Below are 25,187 nucleotides of genomic sequence, written 5' to 3'. Positions count from 1 at the left end.
TGTATCACATTGTGCCATACGCAATAAGAATTGTATCACATTGTGCCATACGCAATAAGAATTGTATCACATTGTGCCATACGCAATAAGATACGCAATAAGAATTGTATCACATTGTGCCATACGCAATAACAATTGTATCACATTGTGCCATCCGCAATAAGAATTGTATCACATTGTGCCATACGCAGTAAGAATTGTATCACATTGTGCCATACGCAATAAGATACGCAATAAGAATTGTATCACACCGTGCCATACGCAATAAGAATTGTATCACATTGTGCCATGCGCAATAAGAATTGTATCACATTGTGCCATACGCAATAAGAATTGTATCACATTGTGCCATACGCAATAAGATACGCAATAAGAATTGTATCACATTGTGCCATACACAATAAGAATTGTATCACATTGTGCCATACGCAATAAGAATTGTATCACATTGTGCCATACGCAATAAGAATTGTATCACATTGTTCCATACCCAATAAGAATTGTATCACATTGTGCCATACCCAATAAGAATTGTATCACATTGTGCCATACCCAATAAGAATTGTATCACATTGTGCCATACCCAATAAGAATTGTATCACATTGTGCCATACCCAATAAGAATTGTATCACATTGTGCCATACGCAATAAGAATTGTATCACATTGTGCCATACGCAATAAGAATTGTATCATATTGTGCCATACCCAATAAGAATTGTATCACATTGTGCCATACGCAATAAGAATTGTATCACATTGTGCCATACGCAATAAGAATTGTATCACACTGTGCCATACGCAATAAGAATTGTATCACATTGTGCCATACGCAATAAGATACGCAATAAGAATTGTATCACATTGTGCCATACCCAATAAGAATTGTATCGCACTGTGCCATACGCAATAAGAATTGTATCACATTGTGCCATACGCAATAAGAATTGTATCACATTGTGCCATACACAATAAGATACGCAATAAGAATTGTATCACATTGTGCCATACGCAATAAGAATTGTATCACACTGTGCCATACGCAATAAGAATTGTATCACATTGTGCCATACGCAATAAGAATTGTATCACATTGTGCCATACGCAATAAGAATTGTATCACATTGTGCCATACGCAATAAGAATTGTATCACACTGTGCCATACGCAATAAGAATTGTATCACATTGTGCCATACGCAATAAGAATTGTATCACATTGTGCCATACTCAATAAGAATTGTATCACATTGTGCCATACGCAATAAGAATTGTATCACACTGTGCCATACGAAATAAGAATTGTATCACATTGTGCCATACGCAATAAGAATTATATCACATTGTGCCATACGCAATAAGAATTGTATCACATTGTGCCATACGCAATAAGAATTGTATCACATTGTGCCATACGCAATAAGAATTGTATCACATTGTGCCATACGCAATAGAAATTGTATCACACTGTGCCATACCCAATAAGAATTGTATCACATTGTGCCATACGCAATAAGAATTGTATCACATTGTGCCATACGCAATAAGAATTGTATCACATTGTGCCATACGCAATAGAAATTGTATCACACTGTGCCATACCCAATAAGAATTGTATCACACTGTGCCATACGCAATAAGAATTGTATCACATTGTGCCATACGCAATAAGAATTGTATCATATTGTGCCATACCCAATAAGAATTGTATCACATTGTGCCATACGCAATAAGAATTGTATCACATTGTGCCATACGCAATAAGAATTGTATCACATTGTGCCATACGCAATAAGAATTGTATCACATTGTGCCATACACAATAAGAATTGTATCACATTGTGCCATACGCAATAAGAATTGTATTACATTGTGCCATACGCAGTAAGAATTGTATCACATTGTGCCATACGCAATAAGATACGCAATAAGAATTGTATCACACTGTGCCATACGCAATAAGAATTGTATCACATTGTGCCATACACAGTAAGAATTGTATCACATTGTGCCATACACAATAAGAATTGTATCCATTGTGCCATACCCAATAAGAATTGTATCACATTGTGCCATACACAATAAGAATTGTATCACATTGTGCCATACGCAATAAGAATTGTATCACATTGTGCCATACGCAATAAGAGTTGTATCACACTGTGCCATACGCAATAAGAATTGTATCACACTGTGCCATACGCAATAAGAATTGTATCACATTGTGCCATACACAATAAGAATTGTATCACACTGTGCCATACGCAATAAGAATTGTATCACATTGTGCCATACGCAATAAGAATTGTATCACATTGTGGCATACGCAATAAGAATTGTATCACATTGTGCCATACGCAATAAGAATTGTATCACATTGTGCCATACGCAATAAGAATTGTATCACATTGTGCCATACCCAATAAGAATTGTATCACATTGTGCCATACCCAATAAGAATTGTATCACACTGTGCCATACCCAATAATTATTGTATCACATTGTGCCATACGCAATAAGAATTGTATCACATTGTGCCATACGCAATAAGAATTGTATCACATTGTGCCATACGCAATAAGAATTGTATCACATTGTGCCATACACAATAAGAATTGTATCACATTGTGCCATACCCAATAAGAATTGTATCACATTGTGCCATACGCAATAAGAATTGTATCACATTGTGCCATACCCAATAAGAATTGTATCACATTGTGCCATACGCAATAAGAATTGTATCACATTGTGCCAAACGCAATAAGAATTGTATCACATTGTGCCATACCCAATAAGAATTGTATCACATTGTGCCATACCCAATAAGAATTGTATCACATTGTGCCATACACAATAAGAATTGTATCACATTGTGCCATACCCAATAAGAATTGTATCACATTGTGCCATACGCAATAAGAATAGTATCACATTGTGCCATACGCAATAAGAATTGTATCACATTGTGCCATACCCTATAAGAATTGTATCACATTGTGCCATACACAATAAGAATTGTATCACATTGTGCCATACGCAATAAGAATTGTATCACATTGTGCCATACGCAATAAGAATTGTATCACACTGTGCCATACGCAATAAGAATTGTATCACATTGTGCCATACGCAATAAGACTTGTATCACACTGTGCCATACGCAATAAGAATTGTATCACACTGTGCCATACGCAATAAGAATTGTATCACATTGTGCCATACACAATAAGAATTGTATCACACTGTGCCATACGCAATAAGAATTGTATCACATTGTGCCATACGCAATAAGAATTGTATCACATTGTGCCATACGCAATAAGAATTGTATCACATTGTGCCATACGCAATAAGAATTGTATCACATTGTGCCATACGCAATAAGAATTGTATCACATTGTGCCATACCCAATAAGAATTGTATCACATTGTGCCATACCCAATAAGAATTGTATCACACTGTGCCATACCCAATAATTATTGTATCACATTGTGCCATACGCAATAAGAATTGTATCACATTGTGCCATACGCAATAAGAATTGTATCACATTGTGCCATACGCAATAAGAATTGTATCACATTGTGCCATACACAATAAGAATTGTATCACATTGTGCCATACCCAATAAGAATTGTATCACATTGTGCCATACGCAATAAGAATTGTATCACATTGTGCCATACCCAATAAGAATTGTATCACATTGTGCCATACGCAATAAGAATTGTATCACATTGTGCCATACGCAATAAGAATTGTATCACATTGTGCCATACCCAATAAGAATTGTATCACATTGTGCCATACCCAATAAGAATTGTATCACATTGTGCCATACACAATAAGAATTGTATCACATTGTGCCATACCCAATAAGAATTGTATCACATTGTGCCATACGCAATAAGAATTGTATCACATTGTGCCATACGCAATAAGAATTGTATCACATTGTGCCATACCCTATAAGAATTGTATCACATTGTGCCATACACAATAAGAATTGTATCACATTGTGCCATACGCAATAAGAATTGTATCACATTGTGCCATACGCAATAAGAATTGTATCACATTGTGCCATACGCAATAAGAATTGTATCACATTGTGCCATACGCAATAAGAATTGTATCACACTGTGCCATACGCAATAAGAATTGTATCACATTGTGCCATACCCAAAAAGAATTGTATCACATTGTGCCATACCCAATAAGAATTGTATCACATTGTGCCATACCCAATAAGAAATGTATCACATTGTGCCATACGCAATAAGAATTGTATCACACTGTGCCATACGCAGTAAGAATTGTATCACATTGTGCCATACGCAATAAGATACGCAATAAGAATTGTATCACATTGTGCCATACGCAATAAGAATTGTATCACATTGTGCCATACCCAATAAGAATTGTATCACATTGTGCCATACCCAATAAGAATTGTATCACATTGTGCCATACCCAATAAGAATTGTATCACATTGTGCCATACCCAATAAGAATTGTATCACATTGTGCCATACGCAATAAGAATTGTATCACATTGTGCCATACTCAATAAGAATTGTATCACATTGTGCCATACCCAATAAGAATTGTATCACATTGTGCCATACGCAATAAGAATTGTATCACATTGTGCCATACGCAATAAGAATTGTATCACACTGTGCCATACGCCATAAGAATTGTATCACATTGTGCCATACGCAATAAGATACACAATAAGAATTGTATCACATTGTGCCATACGCAATAAGAATTGTATCACATTGTGCCATACGCAATAAGAATTGTATCACACTGTGCCATACGCAATAAGAATTGTATCACATTGTGCCATACGCAATAAGAATTGTATCACATTGTGCCATACGCAATAAGAATTGTATCACATTGTGCCATACACAATAAGAATTGTATCACATTGTGCCATACACAATAAGAATTGTATCACACTGTGCCATACGCAATAAGAATTGTATCACATTGTGCCATACACAATAAGAATTGTATCACACTGTGCCATACGCAATAAGAATTGTATCACATTGTGCCATATGCAATAAGATACGCAATAAGAATTGTATCACATTGTGCCATATGCAGTAAGATACACAATAAGAATTGTATCACATTGTGCCATACGCAGTAAGAATTGTATCACGTTATGCCATTCGCAATAAGAATTGTATCACATTGTGCCATACGCAATAAGAATTGTATCACATTGTGCCATACGCAATAAGAATTGTATCACATTGTGCCATACACAATAAGATACGCAATAAGAATTGTATCCCATTGTGCCATACGCAATAAGAATTGTATCACACTGTGCCATACGCAATAAGAATTGTATCACATTGTGCCATACGCAATAAGAATTGTATCACATTGTGCCATACGCAATAAGAATTGTATCACATTGTGCCATACGCAATAAGAATTGTATCACACTGTGCCATACGCAATAAGAATTGTATCACATTGTGCCATACGCAATAAGAATTGTATCACATTGTGCAATACACAATAAGAATTGTATCACATTGTGCCATACGCAATAAGAATTGTATCACATTGTGCCATACGCAATAAGAATTGTATCACATTGTGCCATACGCAATAAGAATTGTATCACATTGTGCCATACGCAATAAGAATTGTATCATATTGTGCCATACCCAATAAGAATTGTATCACATTGTGCCATACGCAATAAGAATTGTATCACATTGTGCCATACGCAATAAGAATTGTATCACATTGTGCCATACGCAATAAGATACGCAATAAGAATTGTATCACATTGTGCCATACGCAATAAGAATTGTATCACATTGTGCCATACGCAATAAGAATTGTATCACATTGTGCCATACGCAATAAGAATTGTATCACATTGTGCCATACGCAATAAGATACGCAATAAGAATTGTATCACATTGTGCCATACGCAATAACAATTGTATCACATTGTGCCATCCGCAATAAGAATTGTATCACATTGTGCCATACGCAGTAAGAATTGTATCACATTGTGCCATACGCAATAAGATACGCAATAAGAATTGTATCACACCGTGCCATACGCAATAAGAATTGTATCACATTGTGCCATGCGCAATAAGAATTGTATCACATTGTGCCATACGCAATAAGAATTGTATCACATTGTGCCATACGCAATAAGAATTGTATCACACTGTGCCATACGCAATAAGAATTGTATCACATTGTGCCATACGCAATAAGATACGCAATAAGAATTGTATCACATTGTGCCATACCCAATAAGAATTGTATCGCACTGTGCCATACGCAATAAGAATTGTATCACATTGTGCCATACGCAATAAGAATTGTATCACATTGTGCCATACACAATAAGATACGCAATAAGAATTGTATCACATTGTGCCATACGCAATAAGAATTGTATCACACTGTGCCATACGCAATAAGAATTGTATCACATTGTGCCATACGCAATAAGAATTGTATCACATTGTGCCATACGCAATAAGAATTGTATCACATTGTGCCATACGCAATAAGAATTGTATCACACTGTGCCATACGCAATAAGAATTGTATCACATTGTGCCATACGCAATAAGAATTGTATCACATTGTGCCATACTCAATAAGAATTGTATCACATTGTGCCATACGCAATAAGAATTGTATCACACTGTGCCATACGAAATAAGAATTGTATCACATTGTGCCATACGCAATAAGAATTGTATCACATTGTGCCATACGCAATAAGAATTGTATCACATTGTGCCATACGCAATAAGAATTGTATCACATTGTGCCATACGCAATAAGAATTGTATCACATTGTGCCATACGCAATAGAAATTGTATCACACTGTGCCATACCCAATAAGAATTGTATCACATTGTGCCATACGCAATAAGAATTGTATCACATTGTGCCATACGCAATAAGAATTGTATCACATTGTGCCATACGCAATAGAAATTGTATCACACTGTGCCATACCCAATAAGAATTGTATCACACTGTGCCATACGCAATAAGAATTGTATCACATTGTGCCATACGCAATAAGAATTGTATCATATTGTGCCATACCCAATAAGAATTGTATCACATTGTGCCATACGCAATAAGAATTGTATCACATTCTGCCATACGCAATAAGAATTGTATCACATTGTGCCATACGCAATAAGAATTGTATCACATTGTGCCATACACAATAAGAATTGTATCACATTGTGCCATACGCAATAAGAATTGTATTACATTGTGCCATACGCAGTAAGAATTGTATCACATTGTGCCATACGCAATAAGATACGCAATAAGATTTGTATCACACTGTGCCATACGCAATAAGAATTGTATCACATTGTGCCATACACAGTAAGAATTGTATCACATTGTGCCATACACAATAAGAATTGTATCCCATTGTGCCATACCCAATAAGAATTGTATCACATTGTGCCATACACAATAAGAATTGTATCACATTGTGCCATACGCAATAAGAATTGTATCACATTGTGCCATACGCAATAAGAGTTGTATCACACTGTGCCATACGCAATAAGAATTGTATCACACTGTGCCATACGCAATAAGAATTGTATCACATTGTGCCATACACAATAAGAATTGTATCACACTGTGCCATACGCAATAAGAATTGTATCACATTGTGCCATACGCAATAAGAATTGTATCACATTGTGGCATACGCAATAAGAATTGTATCACATTGTGCCATACGCAATAAGAATTGTATCACATTGTGCCATACGCAATAAGAATTGTATCACATTGTGCCATACCCAATAAGAATTGTATCACATTGTGCCATACCCAATAAGAATTGTATCACACTGTGCCATACCCAATAATTATTGTATCACATTGTGCCATACGCAATAAGAATTGTATCACATTGTGCCATACGCAATAAGAATTGTATCACATTGTGCCATACGCAATAAGAATTGTATCACATTGTGCCATACACAATAAGAATTGTATCACATTGTGCCATACCCAATAAGAATTGTATCACATTGTGCCATACGCAATAAGAATTGTATCACATTGTGCCATACCCAATAAGAATTGTATCACATTGTGCCATACGCAATAAGAATTGTATCACATTGTGCCATACGCAATAAGAATTGTATCACATTGTGCCATACCCAATAAGAATTGTATCACATTGTGCCATACCCAATAAGAATTGTATCACATTGTGCCATACACAATAAGAATTGTATCACATTGTGCCATACCCAATAAGAATTGTATCACATTGTGCCATACGCAATAAGAATAGTATCACATTGTGCCATACGCAATAAGAATTGTATCACATTGTGCCATACCCTATAAGAATTGTATCACATTGTGCCATACACAATAAGAATTGTATCACATTGTGCCATACGCAATAAGAATTGTATCACATTGTGCCATACGCAATAAGAATTGTATCACACTGTGCCATACGCAATAAGAATTGTATCACATTGTGCCATACGCAATAAGAGTTGTATCACACTGTGCCATACGCAATAAGAATTGTATCACACTGTGCCATACGCAATAAGAATTGTATCACATTGTGCCATACACAATAAGAATTGTATCACACTGTGCCATACGCAATAAGAATTGTATCACATTGTGCCATACGCAATAAGAATTGTATCACATTGTGCCATACGCAATAAGAATTGTATCACATTGTGCCATACGCAATAAGAATTGTATCACATTGTGCCATACGCAATAAGAATTGTATCACATTGTGCCATACCCAATAAGAATTGTATCACATTGTGCCATACCCAATAAGAATTGTATCACACTGTGCCATACCCAATAATTATTGTATCACATTGTGCCATACGCAATAAGAATTGTATCACATTGTGCCATACGCAATAAGAATTGTATCACATTGTGCCATACGCAATAAGAATTGAATCACATTGTGCCATACACAATAAGAATTGTATCACATTGTGCCATACCCAATAAGAATTGTATCACATTGTGCCATACGCAATAAGAATTGTATCACATTGTGCCATACCCAATAAGAATTGTATCACATTGTGCCATACGCAATAAGAATTGTATCACATTGTGCCATACGCAATAAGAATTGTATCACATTGTGCCATACCCAATAAGAATTGTATCACATTGTGCCATACCCAATAAGAATTGTATCACATTGTGCCATACACAATAAGAATTGTATCACATTGTGCCATACCCAATAAGAATTGTATCACATTGTGCCATACGCAATAAGAATAGTATCACATTGTGCCATACGCAATAAGAATTGTATCACATTGTGCCATACCCTATAAGAATTGTATCACATTGTGCCATACACAATAAGAATTGTATCACATTGTGCCATACGCAATAAGAATTGTATCACATTGTGCCATACGCAATAAGAATTGTATCACACTGTGCCATACGCAATAAGAATTGTATCACATTGTGCCATACGCAATAAGAATTGTATCACACTGTGCCATACGCAATAAGAATTGTATCACATTGTGCCATACCCAAAAAGAATTGTATCACATTGTGCCATACCCAATAAGAATTGTATCACATTGTGCCATACCCAATAAGAAATGTATCACATTGTGCCATACGCAATAAGAATTGTATCACACTGTGCCATACGCAGTAAGAATTGTATCACATTGTGCCATACGCAATAAGATACGCAATAAGAATTGTATCACATTGTGCCATACGCAATAAGAATTGTATCACATTGTGCCATACCCAATAAGAATTGTATCACATTGTGCCATACCCAATAAGAATTGTATCACATTGTGCCATACCCAATAAGAATTGTATCACATTGTGCCATACCCAATAAGAATTGTATCACATTGTGCCATACGCAATAAGAATTGTATCACATTGTGCCATACTCAATAAGAATTGTATCATATTGTGCCATACCCAATAAGAATTGTATCACATTGTGCCATACGCAATAAGAATTGTATCACATTGTGCCATACGCAATAAGAATTGTATCACACTGTGCCATACGCCATAAGAATTGTATCACATTGTGCCATACGCAATAAGATACACAATAAGAATTGTATCACATTGTGCCATACGCAATAAGAATTGTATCACATTGTGCCATACGCAATAAGAATTGTATCACACTGTGCCATACGCAATAAGAATTGTATCACATTGTGCCATACGCAATAAGAATTGTATCACATTGTGCCATACGCAATAAGAATTGTATCACATTGTGCCATACCCAATAAGAATTGTATCACATTGTGCCATACACAATAAGAATTGTATCACACTGTGCCATACGCAATAAGAATTGTATCACATTGTGCCATACACAATAAGAATTGTATCACACTGTGCCATACGCAATAAGAATTGTATCACATTGTGCCATATGCAATAAGATACGCAATAAGAATTGTATCACATTGTGCCATATGCAGTAAGATACACAATAAGAATTGTATCACATTGTGCCATACGCAGTAAGAATTGTATCACGTTATGCCATTCGCAATAAGAATTGTATCACATTGTGCCATACGCAATAAGAATTGTATCACATTGTGCCATACGCAATAAGAATTGTATCACATTGTGCCATACACAATAAGATACGCAATAAGAATTGTATCCCATTGTGCCATACGCAATAAGAATTGTATCACACTGTGCCATACGCAATAAGAATTGTATCACATTGTGCCATACCCAATAAGAATTGTATCACATTGTGCCATACGCAATAAGAATTGTATCACATTGTGCCATACGCAATAAGAATTGTATCACACTGTGCCATACGCAATAAGAATTGTATCACATTGTGCCATACGCAATAAGAATTGTATCACATTGTGCAATACACAATAAGAATTGTATCACATTGTGCCATACGCAATAAGAATTGTATCACATTGTGCCATACGCAATAAGAATTGTATCACATTGTGCCATACGCAATAAGAATTGTATCACATTGTGCCATACGCAATAAGAATTGTATCATATTGTGCCATACCCAATAAGAATTGTATCACATTGTGCCATACGCAATAAGAATTGTATCACATTGTGCCATACGCAATAAGAATTGTATCACATTGTGCCATACGCAATAAGATACGCAATAAGAATTGTATCACATTGTGCCATACGCAATAAGAATTGTATCACATTGTGCCATACGCAATAAGAATTGTATCACATTGTGCCATACGCAATAAGAATTGTATCACATTGTGCCATACGCAATAAGATACGCAATAAGAATTGTATCACATTGTGCCATACGCAATAACAATTGTATCACATTGTGCCATACGCAATAAGAATTGTATCACATTGTGCCATACGCAGTAAGAATTGTATCACATTGTGCCATACGCAATAAGATACGCAATAAGAATTGTATCACACCGTGCCATACGCAATAAGAATTGTATCACATTGTGCCATGCGCAATAAGAATTGTATCACATTGTGCCATACGCAATAAGAATTGTATCACATTGTGCCATACGCAATAAGATACGCAATAAGAATTGTATCACATTGTGCCATACACAATAAGAATTGTATCACATTGTGCCATACGCAATAAGAATTGTATCACATTGTGCCATACGCAATAAGAATTGTATCACATTGTTCCATACCCAATAAGAATTGTATCACATTGTGCCATACCCAATAAGAATTGTATCACATTGTGCCATACCCAATAAGAATTGTATCACATTGTGCCATACCCAATAAGAATTGTATCACATTGTGCCATACCCAATAAGAATTGTATCACATTGTGCCATACGCAATAAGAATTGTATCACATTGTGCCATACGCAATAAGAATTGTATCATATTGTGCCATACCCAATAAGAATTGTATCACATTGTGCCATACGCAATAAGAATTGTATCACATTGTGCCATACGCAATAAGAATTGTATCACACTGTGCCATACGCAATAAGAATTGTATCACATTGTGCCATACGCAATAAGAATTGTATCACATTGTGCCATACACAATAAGAATTGTATCACACTGTGCCATACGCAATAAGAATTGTATCACATTGTGCCATATGCAATAAGATACGCAATAAGAATTGTATCACATTGTGCCATATGCAGTAAGATACACAATAAGAATTGTATCACATTGTGCCATACGCAGTAAGAATTGTATCACATTATGCCATTCGCAATAAGAATTGTATCACATTGTGCCATACGCAATAAGAATTGTATCACATTGTGCCATACGCAATAAGAATTGTATCACATTGTGCCATACACAATAAGATACGCAATAAGAATTGTATCCCATTGTGCCATACGCAATAAGAATTGTATCACACTGTGCCATACGCAATAAGAATTGTATCACATTGTGCCATACCCAATAAGAATTGTATCACATTGTGCCATACGCAATAAGAATTGTATCACATTGTGCCATACGCAATAAGAATTGTATCACACTGTGCCATACGCAATAAGAATTGTATCACATTGTGCCATACGCAATAAGAATTGTATCACATTGTGCCATACACAATAAGAATTGTATCACATTGTGCCATACGCAATAAGAATTGTATCACATTGTGCCATACGCAATAAGAATTGTATCACATTGTGCCATACGCAATAAGAATTGTATCACATTGTGCCATACGCAATAAGAATTGTATCATATTGTGCCATACCCAATAAGAATTGTATCACATTGTGCCATACGCAATAAGAATTGTATCACATTGTGCCATACGCAATAAGAATTGTATCACATTGTGCCATACGCAATAAGAATTGTATCACATTGTCCCATACCCAATAAGAATTGTATCACATTGTGCCATACCCAATAAGAATTGTATCACATTGTGCCATACCCAATAAGAATTGTATCACATTGTGCCATACCCAATAAGAATTGTATCACATTGTGCCATACCCAATAAGAATTGTATCACATTGTGCCATACGCAATAAGAATTGTATCACATTGTGCCATACGCAATAAGAATTGTATCATATTGTGCCATACCCAATAAGAATTGTATCACATTGTGCCATACGCAATAAGAATTGTATCACATTGTGCCATACGCAATAAGAATTGTATCACACTGTGCCATACGCAATAAGAATTGTATCACATTGTGCCATACGCAATAAGATACGCAATAAGAATTGTATCACATTGTGCCATACCCAATAAGAATTGTATCACATTGTGCCATACCCAATAAGAATTGTATCACATTGTGCCATACCCAATAAGAATTGTATCACATTGTGCCATACGCAATAAGAATTGTATCACATTGTGCCATACCCAATAAGAATTGTATCACATTGTGCCATACGCAATAAGAATTGTATCACATTGTGCCATACGCAATAAGAATTGTATCACATTGTGCCATACGCAATAAGAATTGTATCACATTGTGCCATACGCAATAAGAATTGTATCACATTGTGCCATACACTATAAGAATTGTATCACATTGTGCCATACACAATAAGAATTGTATCACATTGTGCCATACGCAATAAGAATTGTATCACATTGTGCCATACGCAATAAGAATTGTATCACATTGTGCCATACGCAATAAGAATTGTATCACATTGTGCCATACACAATAAGATACGCAATAAGAATTGTATCACATTGTGCCATACGCAATAAGAATTGTATCACATTGTGCCATACGCAATAAGAATTGTATCACATTGTGCCATACACAATAAAATACACAATAAGAATTGTATCACATTGTGCCATACACAATAAGAATTGTATCACATTGTGCCATACGCAATAATTATATCACATTGTGCCATACGCAATAATTGTATCACATTGTGCCATACACAATAAGAATTGTATCACATTGTGCCATACACAATAAGAATTGTATCACATTGTGCCATACGCAAAAAGAATTGTATCACATTGTGCCATACACAATAAGAATTGTATCACATTGTGCCATACGCAATAAGAATTGTATCACATTGTGCCATACGCAAAAAGAATTGTATCACATTGTGCCATACGTAATAAGAATTGTATCACATTGTGCCATACACAATAAGAATTGTATCACATTGTGCCATACGCAAAAAGAATTGTATCCCACTGTGCCATACCCAATAAGAATTATATCACACTGTGCCATACGCAATAAGAATTGTATCACATTGTGCCATACGCAATAAGAATTGTATCACATTGTGCCATACGCAATAAGAATTGTATCACATTGTGCCATACGCAATAAGAATTGTATCACACTGTGCCATACGCAATAAGAATTGTATCACACTGTGCCATACGCAATAAGAATTGTATCACATTGTGCCATACGCAATAAGAATTGTATCACATTGTGCCATACGCAATAAGAATTGTATCACATTGTGCCATACCCAATAAGAATTGTATCACACTGTGCCATACACAATAAGAATTGTATCACATTGTGCCATACGCAATAAGAATTGTATCACATTGTGCCATACGCAATAAGAATTGTATCATATTGTGCCATACCCAATAAGAATTGTATCACACTGTGCCATACGCAATAAGAATTGTATCACATTGTGCCATACGCAATAAGAATTGTATCACATTGTGCCATACGCAATAAGAATTGTATCACATTGTGCCATACACAATACGAATTGTATCACATTGTGCCATACGCAATAAGAATTGTATCACATTGTGCCATACGCAATAAGAATTGTATCACACTGTGCCATACGCAATAAGAATTGTATCACATTGTGCCATACGCAATAAGAATTGTATCACATTGTGCCATACGCAATAAGAATTGTATCACACCTTCACAAACAAATTACACAAAGATGTTTTATACATTTTTACCTTTATTTAATGTGATGGGTAATTGGAAGATCGTCCAGAACATTCCTAATTATACTCTACTAGTACTAAAGCCCGTGTACACGGGCCATTTTTTTGCCTAACCTTTAATTTTTCAAATAGGGCATGTAATTTTAAACAACTTTCCAATTTACTTTTATCAACAATTTTGCTTTGTTCTCTTGGTATTCTAGTTGAAAGCAAACCTAGGAAGGTGCATATGATAATTTCTAAGCCCTTGAAGACCGCCTCTATTTTATTTACTTCTCACAGCATGGGAGAGCAAGCTCATGTAGGCCATATAGATAGCATTGTGATCACGCCCGTGGCTAGTGGCAGACACTGCACTAATTGGCTAAAATGCAAGTCAATAGATAATAACTAAAAGTCATGTGATTATGGGCGGTCAGAAGATGCTTAGATACAAGTTAGTCACAGAAGTAAAAAGTGTATTAATATAACTGTGTTGGTTTTGCAAAACTGGGGAATGGTTAATAAAGGGATTATCTATCTTTTTAAACAACAAAAATTCTGGTGTTGACTGTCCCTTTAATTCATGTCCTTAAAATCAACCTCGCTAGTGGTCCTTGAGGGAAGGACACGAGAGCCAGTCAACACAGTACTGTTAAAAATCCCTGATATATTGTTTAAAATACCTTTGATGTGATATCAGCAATGTTCCCAACAGCAGCAACGAAGATAAAACTATTATTGGCAAAATTACGTATAATCCTGTATCATTCTGTTCGATAAAACTCACTGCAAGAAATATAAAAGCAAGAATGAGATAAAAATAGAATGTGTTAGAGAGTTGAGAAGTTCTTAAAAAGCACAATATTCTGTAGTTGGCGCAGTATACTTTAGGTTTCACAGGTAATCCAGTTTGTACAATCTTAATCCAATTGATTAAATACCTGTTCAGCTAATGAGCAATTAGTGGGCAAATGTACAGTCCTCAACCTGCTAACGCTACAGCAGCATTTTTTATCTAGAGTATGGTGTCTTCTATCCTTGCTTGAACTATTTATGACTTGACCCTGAGGTCACGTGCGCTGTATATCTTTTACAGCTTGGATTAGCATGTGGGTGCGAATCAATAATCTAATAACCTAGCATTATTTATATCTGTATATGTCTCCCAATGGTGTGCTGCTTAGCATGTTGCAATTTTATTTTATAACACAATGGGCAGCAACATATTACCAGAACTGACTTTAGATAAAGTATCCTAAAGCTCTATGCTTCGCTTGGGCTAACAGTAGGTAGAAGGTCTGCTCCAAAGACTGTACAGTCTGGGACAGGGTCGTTCAAAACTATAGCCCCTGGCCCTCCAAACCTTCAAGTTTTTTTTGTGGCCCTCAGCATCACTCATCTCATTAGAAGGACATAAACTGCAAAATAAAATTGTCCTATTATGTTACAACAATTTATTATTGCACTGTTGCATGGATATAACTATGGCCTTGATCACAATCTGTACTATATAAGCTATAGAAAACGAGTTTTCAGTTCTGGCCCATACAGGAAGTGTGGTTTTTTTTCAGGTAATCACAATCCAAAATGTATTAGTCTGCTAAAACCTTTTTATTATTTTAATTTTTCTACTTATTTATTGAGAAATTACTGTTTCCAGTTTGGCGAGATTTACATCTAAAATCAAGAACACTACAGGAAATTAGTTTCTATTAGAAGAAAATGGCTGCACCTTATCTCAAAAATCGAAAATTGGATTTTCACAGTTCTAGGGTTGGGGGAGTCTATGACTCCAGGGGCAGCCGGGTGCCTGGGTGTAGGGATCTTTGTATAATGGCGTAATTGGATTTTCACAGTTCTAGGGTTGGGGGAGTCTGACTCCAGGGGCAGCCGGGTGCCTGGGTGTAGGGATCTTTGTATAATGGCACACAAGATATCCCCTTGACAGCAGCTGGTAGCCAGAAGTGTAGTAAGTCTTTGATAGTTAAAAGTGTCTCTTTGATAGAATGTGGCCGGTAAATTCCTGTTTGCAGAAGATGGGCTAGGTAAAGCAGCAGTTGTGCGAACGTGTACGAGTAACGTCCCAGAATGCAGCACGTTTCAGTCTTAGGGCCTTTGTCAAGCCTCACCCAACCCGAGATCTGCAAACAGGAGTTTGCCAGGCATTTTCCTTTATCAGGACACTTTCAGCAATAAAAAAGGCTAATCACATTTTGGCCACAGGCTATTTAAAAAGAAAGAGGATTTCCAAACATCCCCCACTAAGGAAACTGCCTGACTCTGGATTCACACAAAAAAATTTGTTTGTTTTACCTGTGCCAAACAGACCAGCTGATAGGATTCTATAAACACTCCGAGGAGACGTAATCACAAGCGAAAGATCCACTAAACCCTTTCTCAATTTTACATGTTCCAAAGGAACACATCTTTACAAATACAGCTCACGTACCACCGGATCCAAAGGAAGCCAAACTGTCCTCACTGCTGTCAAGGGTACTAACATCAGACTTTATTTAGGGCAATTTAAAAGTAATCTTTAGGACCAAGGGTCCTCACAAATATTTAATCACTATAACTAAAAAAGTGAGTACTGTTTAAGAGCCAACTTTGAAGATTCCTCCTGACGGTCTTCTTCCAATACAAAGTCACCAAGTATTGTATAATACTATTTTCACGAAACTTTATAGAGCTGGGAAATAGTGGCTTATTAAGAACAACTATTTGAACGCTGTCACGTACTAAACCCCCTTTTTTAGTTTGTCATCCACCTTTTTGCTTTTGGATTTGATGCACCTGTCTATTTGTATTTTATGAACCTGTGACCTTTAGGTTTTTCCTATCACATTACATACTGATACATTACTATATTTATATATTTATTATTGTGTTATAATTTTAGAATCATTTGTATATATAAAATTGATATGTTCAGGAGTGGCCACATCTGGATAATTTTAGTGCTTTGTTTTACATAATCATGCATCTTTGATTTTACCTATGTGTTTATTTTTTAATTAAATTATATAATTTTTTATTTTGCACTTTTGAGTTGGATCTCATTCTTATAATTCATTTTTGTTATTCTTAATAGAGGTTAACACATTCCTCTCCAAATCTCTCCAAAACTGAGCTCCTCATTTTCCCCCTTTCTTCAAAAATCTCCACCCCCAATCTCTCTATAACTGTCGACAACTCCATCATTACCCCTACCCCGCATGCCCGATGTCTCGGGGTCACATTTGATTCAGATCTTTCTTTCACTCCTCATATTTAGTCCTTGGCTAAAGCCTGCCGCTTCCACCTTAAAAACATCTCTAAAATTAGACACTTCCTTACACAAGACACAACTAAGATTTTAATCCACTGTCTCATTCTTTCCCGCCTTGATTACTGCAAATCCGTCTTCTCTGGTCTCCCCACCTGCCGCCTAGCTCCTTTACTCTCCCCTAGTTTTAAAAGCTCCAAGCGCTCCCTAAAGACTCTACTGTTCAGGGATGCATACAACCTACACTAACCTTACTTTATACCAGTTCCTCTCCTCGATTGCTATCCCCTGAACCCCCTTAGCATGTAAGCCTAAGAGTCCAGCTGTTTGTAGATCACCTTCTTAAGAGCTGACTACAACAGTGCAACTCTTGGCAGGGCCCTCTACCCATTTGATCCCTATAATTATTTTGTTGTACTCCGCCTTTGTTTATAGCGCTGCGGAATCTGTTGGTGCTCTACAAATAACCAATAATAATAATCCTTACCAGACCGAGTCTTTTAAAATATTCAGAGGTATAGTATACTAATTAAATATTCAGAGGTATAGTATACTAATTAAATATTCAGAGGTATAGTATACTAATTAAATATTCAGAGGTATAGGAATTGCTTTTTCAGCACTCCCTTATAACCCCCCTTTTTTGCCTGATTTATCTTAGTATATGTAGTAGGTCACATACCACAATAAGGGTAGCTTTTTTCCTATTTTTGGCGCAGTTTTTATATACCCACTGTATCCAAAAGCTAATGCAGTACACAGCGCTGCCCCAGACACTTCTCTAAAGTTTTACTATTCCTGAAGGAGTTCTGAATAACAAAAACAGAATTTATGCTTACCTGATAAATTACTTTCTCTTACAGGTGTATTCAGTCCACGGATTCATCCTTACTTGTGGGATATTCTCAATCCCTACAGGAAGTGGCAAAGAGAGCACACAGCAAAGCTGTCCATATAGCTCCCCTCAGGCTCCGCCCCCCCAGTCATTCGACCGACGGTTAGGAGAAAAAGGAGAACCATAGGGTGCAGTGGTGACTGTAGTTATTGAAAATTAAATTTGAACCTGACTTAAATATCAGGGCGGGCCGTGGACTGGATACACTGTAAGAGAAAGTAATTTATCAGGTAAGCATAAATTCTGTTTTCTCTTACTTGGTGTATTCAGTCCACGGATTCATCCTTACTTGTGGGATACCAATACCAAAGCAATAGGACACGGATGAAGGGAGGGAACAAGTCAGGTAACCTAAACGGAAGGCACCACTGCTTGCAAAACCTTTCTCCCAAAAATAGCCTCCGAAGAAGCAATAGTATCGAATTTGTAAAATTTGGCGAATGTATGCAGTGAAGACCAAGTGGCTGCCTTACAAATCTGTTCAACAGAAGCCTCATTCTTGAAAGCCCATGTGGAAGCCACAGCTCTGGTGGAATGAGCTGTAATTCGTTCAGGAGGCTGCTTACCAGCAGTCTCATAAGCCAATCGGATGATGCTTTTCAGCCAGAATGAAAGAGAGGTAGCAGTCGCTTTCTGACCTCTCCTCTTACCAGAATACACAACAAACAAGGATGATGTTTGTCTGAAATCTTTAGTTGCTTTTAAATAGAACTTTAAAGCACGAACCACATCAAGATTGTGCAACAGTCGTTCCGTCTTAGAAACTGGATTAGGACACAGAGAAGGAACAATGATTTCCTGGTTAATATTCTTATTAGAAACCACCTTTGGAAGGAAACCAGGTTTAGTACGCAAAACAACCTTATCTGCATGGAACACCAGATAGGGTGAATCACACTGAAAAGCAAATAATTCTGAAACTCTTCGAGCAGAAGAAATAGCTACTAAAAACAAAACTTTCCAAGATAATAACTTGATATCTATGGAATGCAAAGGTTCAAACGGAACCCCTTGAAGAACTGAAAGAACTAAATTTAGACTCCATGGAGGAGCCACAGGTCTGTAGACAGGCTTGATTCTAAGGCCTGTGCAAACGCCTGAACGTCTGGTACAGCTGCCAGACGCTTGTGTAACAGAATAGACAGAGCAGATATTTGTCCCTTTAAGGAACTAGCTGACAGACCTTTCTCCAAACCTTCTTGGAGAAAAGACAATATCCTTGGAATCCTAACTTTACTCCACGAGTAACCCTTGGATTCACACCAACAAAGATATTTCCGCCATATCTTATGGTAAATTTTCCTGGTGACAGGCTTTCTGGCCTGTATCAGAGTATCTATAACGGATTCAGAGAAACCCTGCTTAGCTAGGATTAAGCGTTCAATCTCCAAGCAGTCAGTTGCAGAGAAACTAGATTTGGATGCTTGAAAGGACCTTGGATTAGAAGATCCTGTCTCGATGGCAGTTTCCATGGTGGGACCAATGACATGCCCACTAGGTCTACATACCATGTCAGGTTCTGCCTGGTTCAACCCATTTTTCTCCTAGCTACACCCACTACTTTCTGATTTGTTCCTCTTTCTTTAAGTGTGCCGCTCACCTGTTACACCTTGCTCAGTATTGATGATCTTCGCTACAGAGAGGTTTACCTGCCTGCTCAGCTTTTGCTTCTCTACCTTATTATCCGGAGTTCTGAGCCTTATCCTAAACAGCAACTTCTACCTTGGAATTACATTCACAGTCTCTCTCTCTCTGTTGTGGGGTAAAGTACCTATTGCATTTTTTCATTTGCCTCTCGCTGCTTTCTTTTTACCGCAGCTCATACCTTCAGTGTTCATTCAGCCTGTCACTGTGTTTCTCCGATTACGCTACACAGCGTGACGTCACTTCCGGGTCTGCTCCGGTCTCAGTCTAACTACTCTGAATCACCTACGAAGGTAACCGTGCTTGCTCTCCTGCCTGTCTGCATTACCAAGGTACAAATTACTGCTAAACATCATACCTCATATCGTATGTACTGTGTCTTGTATTAAGATAAGAAGTTTAATCTCAAAACTATAAACATTAACCGCAACTTCACTTGTCTTGTCCTGTTACTCCAATGCTGCCTGACTGAATCTTTATCTTGTCCACAGTTCACCTGTTATTATCTAAGCCTGATCTTAACAGTATATTATTTTCTTATTCACTTTCTGCTGAATAAGTTATCAATGCTTGTTATATTAAACTTACTCACATGACTGAAGGAAACCTTTTCAGAAATAGAGGTTTCAGACAGTCCTGTGTAACATACATATTATTATTCATTCTGCAGTTGTGTTCCACCTAACATATAATCACCAGTTCCTGATATAATACTGAGCCTTAAAAAATGGAACCAGCAGACATACATCAAATTGTATATAACCTCAATCAAAAGGTAGATCAACTGGCACAAGGCCTGCATGATTTACAAATTGAGAATGCTGCTCTGAGAAAAATAATTACAGAGTCTATCTCTTTAAAGGGGAATCAGACTGAAACTGTTATTGAACCTCAAGTCTCTCTCCCAGATCTATTCTGTGGTAACAGAAAGGCATATAGACAATTTAAAAACGCCTGCCTTTTATTGTTTTCAATGAAACCCAGGACTTACCCCACTGAGAGAGTGAAAGTCCTCACTACAATCTCATTTCTCAGAGGGGATCCTAGAAATTGGGCTGATAAATTCATAGAGAACCAGGATCCTATACTCGGATCCCTTGTAGACTTTTTCACAAGTATGGATGAAATGTTTCAGGACACAGATATTCAGCTTACTGCTGAGATGAGTTTAAGGAGTTTAAAACAAGGAAAGAGACCTGTCGAGGACTATATCAATGATTTCAAACAGTTCGCCACGGATGCTCTCTGGACCCCTGTCGCCCTGCGTAATCAATTCCGGTTGGGACTTTCAGAGTCTTTAAAAGATGAATTCGCCAGAATTGAATTACCAACAACTTTGGAGGCTTTCATGAAAACAGCAATTCAGATAGACCGTCGTCTACGTGAAAGGAAGGCTGAAAAGTTTGCAACAGACGCAAAACCTAAACCCTCATCTGGCTCTTCAGCCCAAAGCAGTGTTTCTTCTATTAAACCCTCTGTGGAACCCATGGAGATTGGCTTTATCAGAGGTCCCCTCTCTCAAGAGGAGAAACAACGGAGACGTTTAAAGAATCTATGCCTGTACTGCGCTAGCCCAAGTCACGCTGTTCAGGACTGTCCTCTACTTTTGAAGAACAAGAAATGTAAGTCCACTTACCTTTATACATCTCTACCTTCCCCAGAACATTCTCCTTACTGTACTTTATCTGTCACCCTACAGTTGGAGCAAAGTCAACTGAGGATCAGTGATGCCATTGTCGACTCTGGCGCTTCAGGGAACTACATGGATCGGACCTATAACTCATGAGACTGTACCACTCATGCTTAATATTTCCGGACATTACGAATTACTCTCTTTCGATGTCCTTCCCTCTCCCCATTTTAGTTTGGTTCTGGGGATGAAGTGGCTACAACTTCATAATCCCACTATTGTTTGGCACCCTTTTCAAATAAAGTTTTGTTCCACTTATTGCAAAGAAACATGTTTTCCTAACCCTGTTTTTTTACACACTAATACTGATACTGAGGGCTTACCCTCTGAATATTTGGAATTTAATGATGTATTTAGTAAGACTGAGGCAGAGAACCTGCCACCTCACAGGGCATATGATTGCCCTATCGATCTCCTCCCTGGAGCCCGCATACCCATTGGACATCTCTACCCACTAAGTAATCCTGAACTGGAACATCTTAAAGTGTATCTTGACGACAACTTAAAGAAAGGCTTCATTAGGCCATCAACTTCTCCTGCAGGGGCGGGGTTTTTCTTTGTTCGTAACAAGGATTCCAGCCTCAGACCCATCATAGACTATCGTGAACTAAATAAATGCACGGTTAAGAATCGTTATCCTTTGCCCCTAATACCAGAGATGATTGAGAGGCTATCTGATGCTACTATTTTTACCAAACTTGACTTAAGAGGCGCATACAACCTTGTCAGGATCAAAGAGGGTCATGAATGGCTGACGGCATTCAGGACCAGATATGGCTTATTCGAGTACCTTGTAATGCCTTTTGGTCTCTGCAATGCCCCAGCCACCTTCCAATACTTCATTAATGATGTATTCAGAGACCTCCTAGATGTATGCATTGTCATATATCTGGATGATATACTCATTTATTCCAGAACTCAGCAGGAACACATCAGGCATGTCCGCCAAGTTCTAGCACGACTGAGAGCTTATAAATTGTATGCCAAATTGGAAAAATGCAAATTTCACACAACACAGGTATCCTTTCTAGGATATGATATCTCTCCCTCAGGAATCCAGATGCAGAAAGAAAAGGTTGAGGCTGTTTTGGATTGGCCAGAACCAAAGACTAAAAAAGACCTACAACGGTTCCTTGGTTTTTCAAATTATTATAGAAAATTTATCAAGGGATTTTCCAAAATAGTAAAACCACTCACCGTTTTAACAGGTTCTACTACACCTTTCTCATGGGGTTCAGATGCTGCTAATGCCTTCCGTTATTTGAAATCCAGATTTACCTCTGCACCAATCCTTCAATTTCCCAATCCTTCACATCAATATACTTTAGAAGTTGATTCTTCCGATTTCGCCATTGGAGCAGTCCTCTCACAACAAAAATCTCTATCTGATCCTCTCCATCCAATTTCCTATTTCTCTAAATTAATGTCCCCTGCTGAACAAAATTATGCTATAGGGGATAAGGAATTATTGGCCATTCGACGATCCCTTGAACACTGGAGACACCTCCTTGAAGGCACCACTCTACCAATTAATATCTACACAGACCATAAGAACCTCCAGTACTTGCAATCTAATAAAACCTTATCTGCCAGACAGGTTCGTTGGAGTCTGTACTTTGACCGTTTCAATTTTGTTATCATTTACAGACCTGCCAATAAAAACCTCAAAGCTGACGCTTTATCCCGGATACCAGAACGACCGACTCACATTCCTATCAGAAAAGACATTGTTTCTCCTCAATGCTTCATTGGGTTCACTTCGACAATCTTGACTGACCTCCGCAAATACTGCAAGGAACATTCTAACCCACCTGAACCAACTTTAACCAAAATGCATGGCATTTACTACTATGGAAAAAAAATCTTCATACCACCCTCCTTGAGAAAACAAATTATACAGACCTGTCATGATATTCCATTAGCTGGTCACCCAGGTTTTCAACGTACCTTGGAACTTGTTTCACGTACTTATTGGTGGCCACACATGAAATCCACAATTTCTGATCATATTGCCAGCTGTAGGACTTGTGTCACTTGCAAGCCAGAAAGAAGACCACCTTTTGGCTTGCTCATGCCTATACCAGTCCCTAAAAAGCCTTGGCACCATGTTTCCATGGATTTTATTGTAGATTTACCACCATCAAAAAATCAAACAACTATCCTTGTGGTCATTGATTTATTCACTAAAATGGCTCATTTTATCCCTTTCCATAAACTTCCCACTTCTTCTGAAACTGCCACCCTATTCATTGACCACATTATCAAGTTGCATGGGATACCTTCTATCCTGACGACAGATAGGGGTACACAATTCACCTCAAAATTTTGGAGTAAGTTATGTGCCTTGATTAATATGGAACATCGTTTTACAACAGCTTTTCATCCCCAAACTAATGGGCAGTCAGAGAGGTTAAACCAGTGGCTCGAACATTTTCTCAGATGTTATTGTTCCTATCAACAGAACGATTGGATGAATTACCTTTCCATGGCCGAATTCGCCTACAATAACTTGACCAATGCATCTACTAAAATGACACCCTTCTTCGCAAACTATGCCTACCATCCTACCCTGACCTTCTCCTCCTTTGCTTCTTCGGATTCACCACCGCTGGATCAGCTCCATAATTCTCTGCAGGAGAATTTCAATGTCATCCAGGAGAACATTCGTTCGGCCCAACAGAACCAGAAACATT

General features: G+C 37.3%; 1 protein-coding gene across 1 annotated transcript in view; it reads right to left on the bottom strand.

The window, feature by feature from the left end:
- LEPR (leptin receptor) overlaps positions 1-25,187 on the bottom strand; it is a 484,020-nt gene that overhangs the window by 66,182 nt on the left and 392,651 nt on the right. The window contains exon 17 of the mRNA XM_053693687.1: positions 15,684-15,786. Coding sequence (XP_053549662.1) covers positions 15,684-15,786 — 103 coding nt within the window. The remainder of the gene's footprint in view (positions 1-15,683; positions 15,787-25,187) is intronic.

This window comes from Bombina bombina, chromosome 10 (genome assembly GCF_027579735.1).
Source record: "Bombina bombina isolate aBomBom1 chromosome 10, aBomBom1.pri, whole genome shotgun sequence".
Taxonomy (NCBI): Eukaryota; Metazoa; Chordata; class Amphibia; order Anura; family Bombinatoridae; genus Bombina; species Bombina bombina.
Note: the sequence above shows the minus strand (reverse complement) of the source record. Positions and strands in the feature narration are given on the sequence as shown.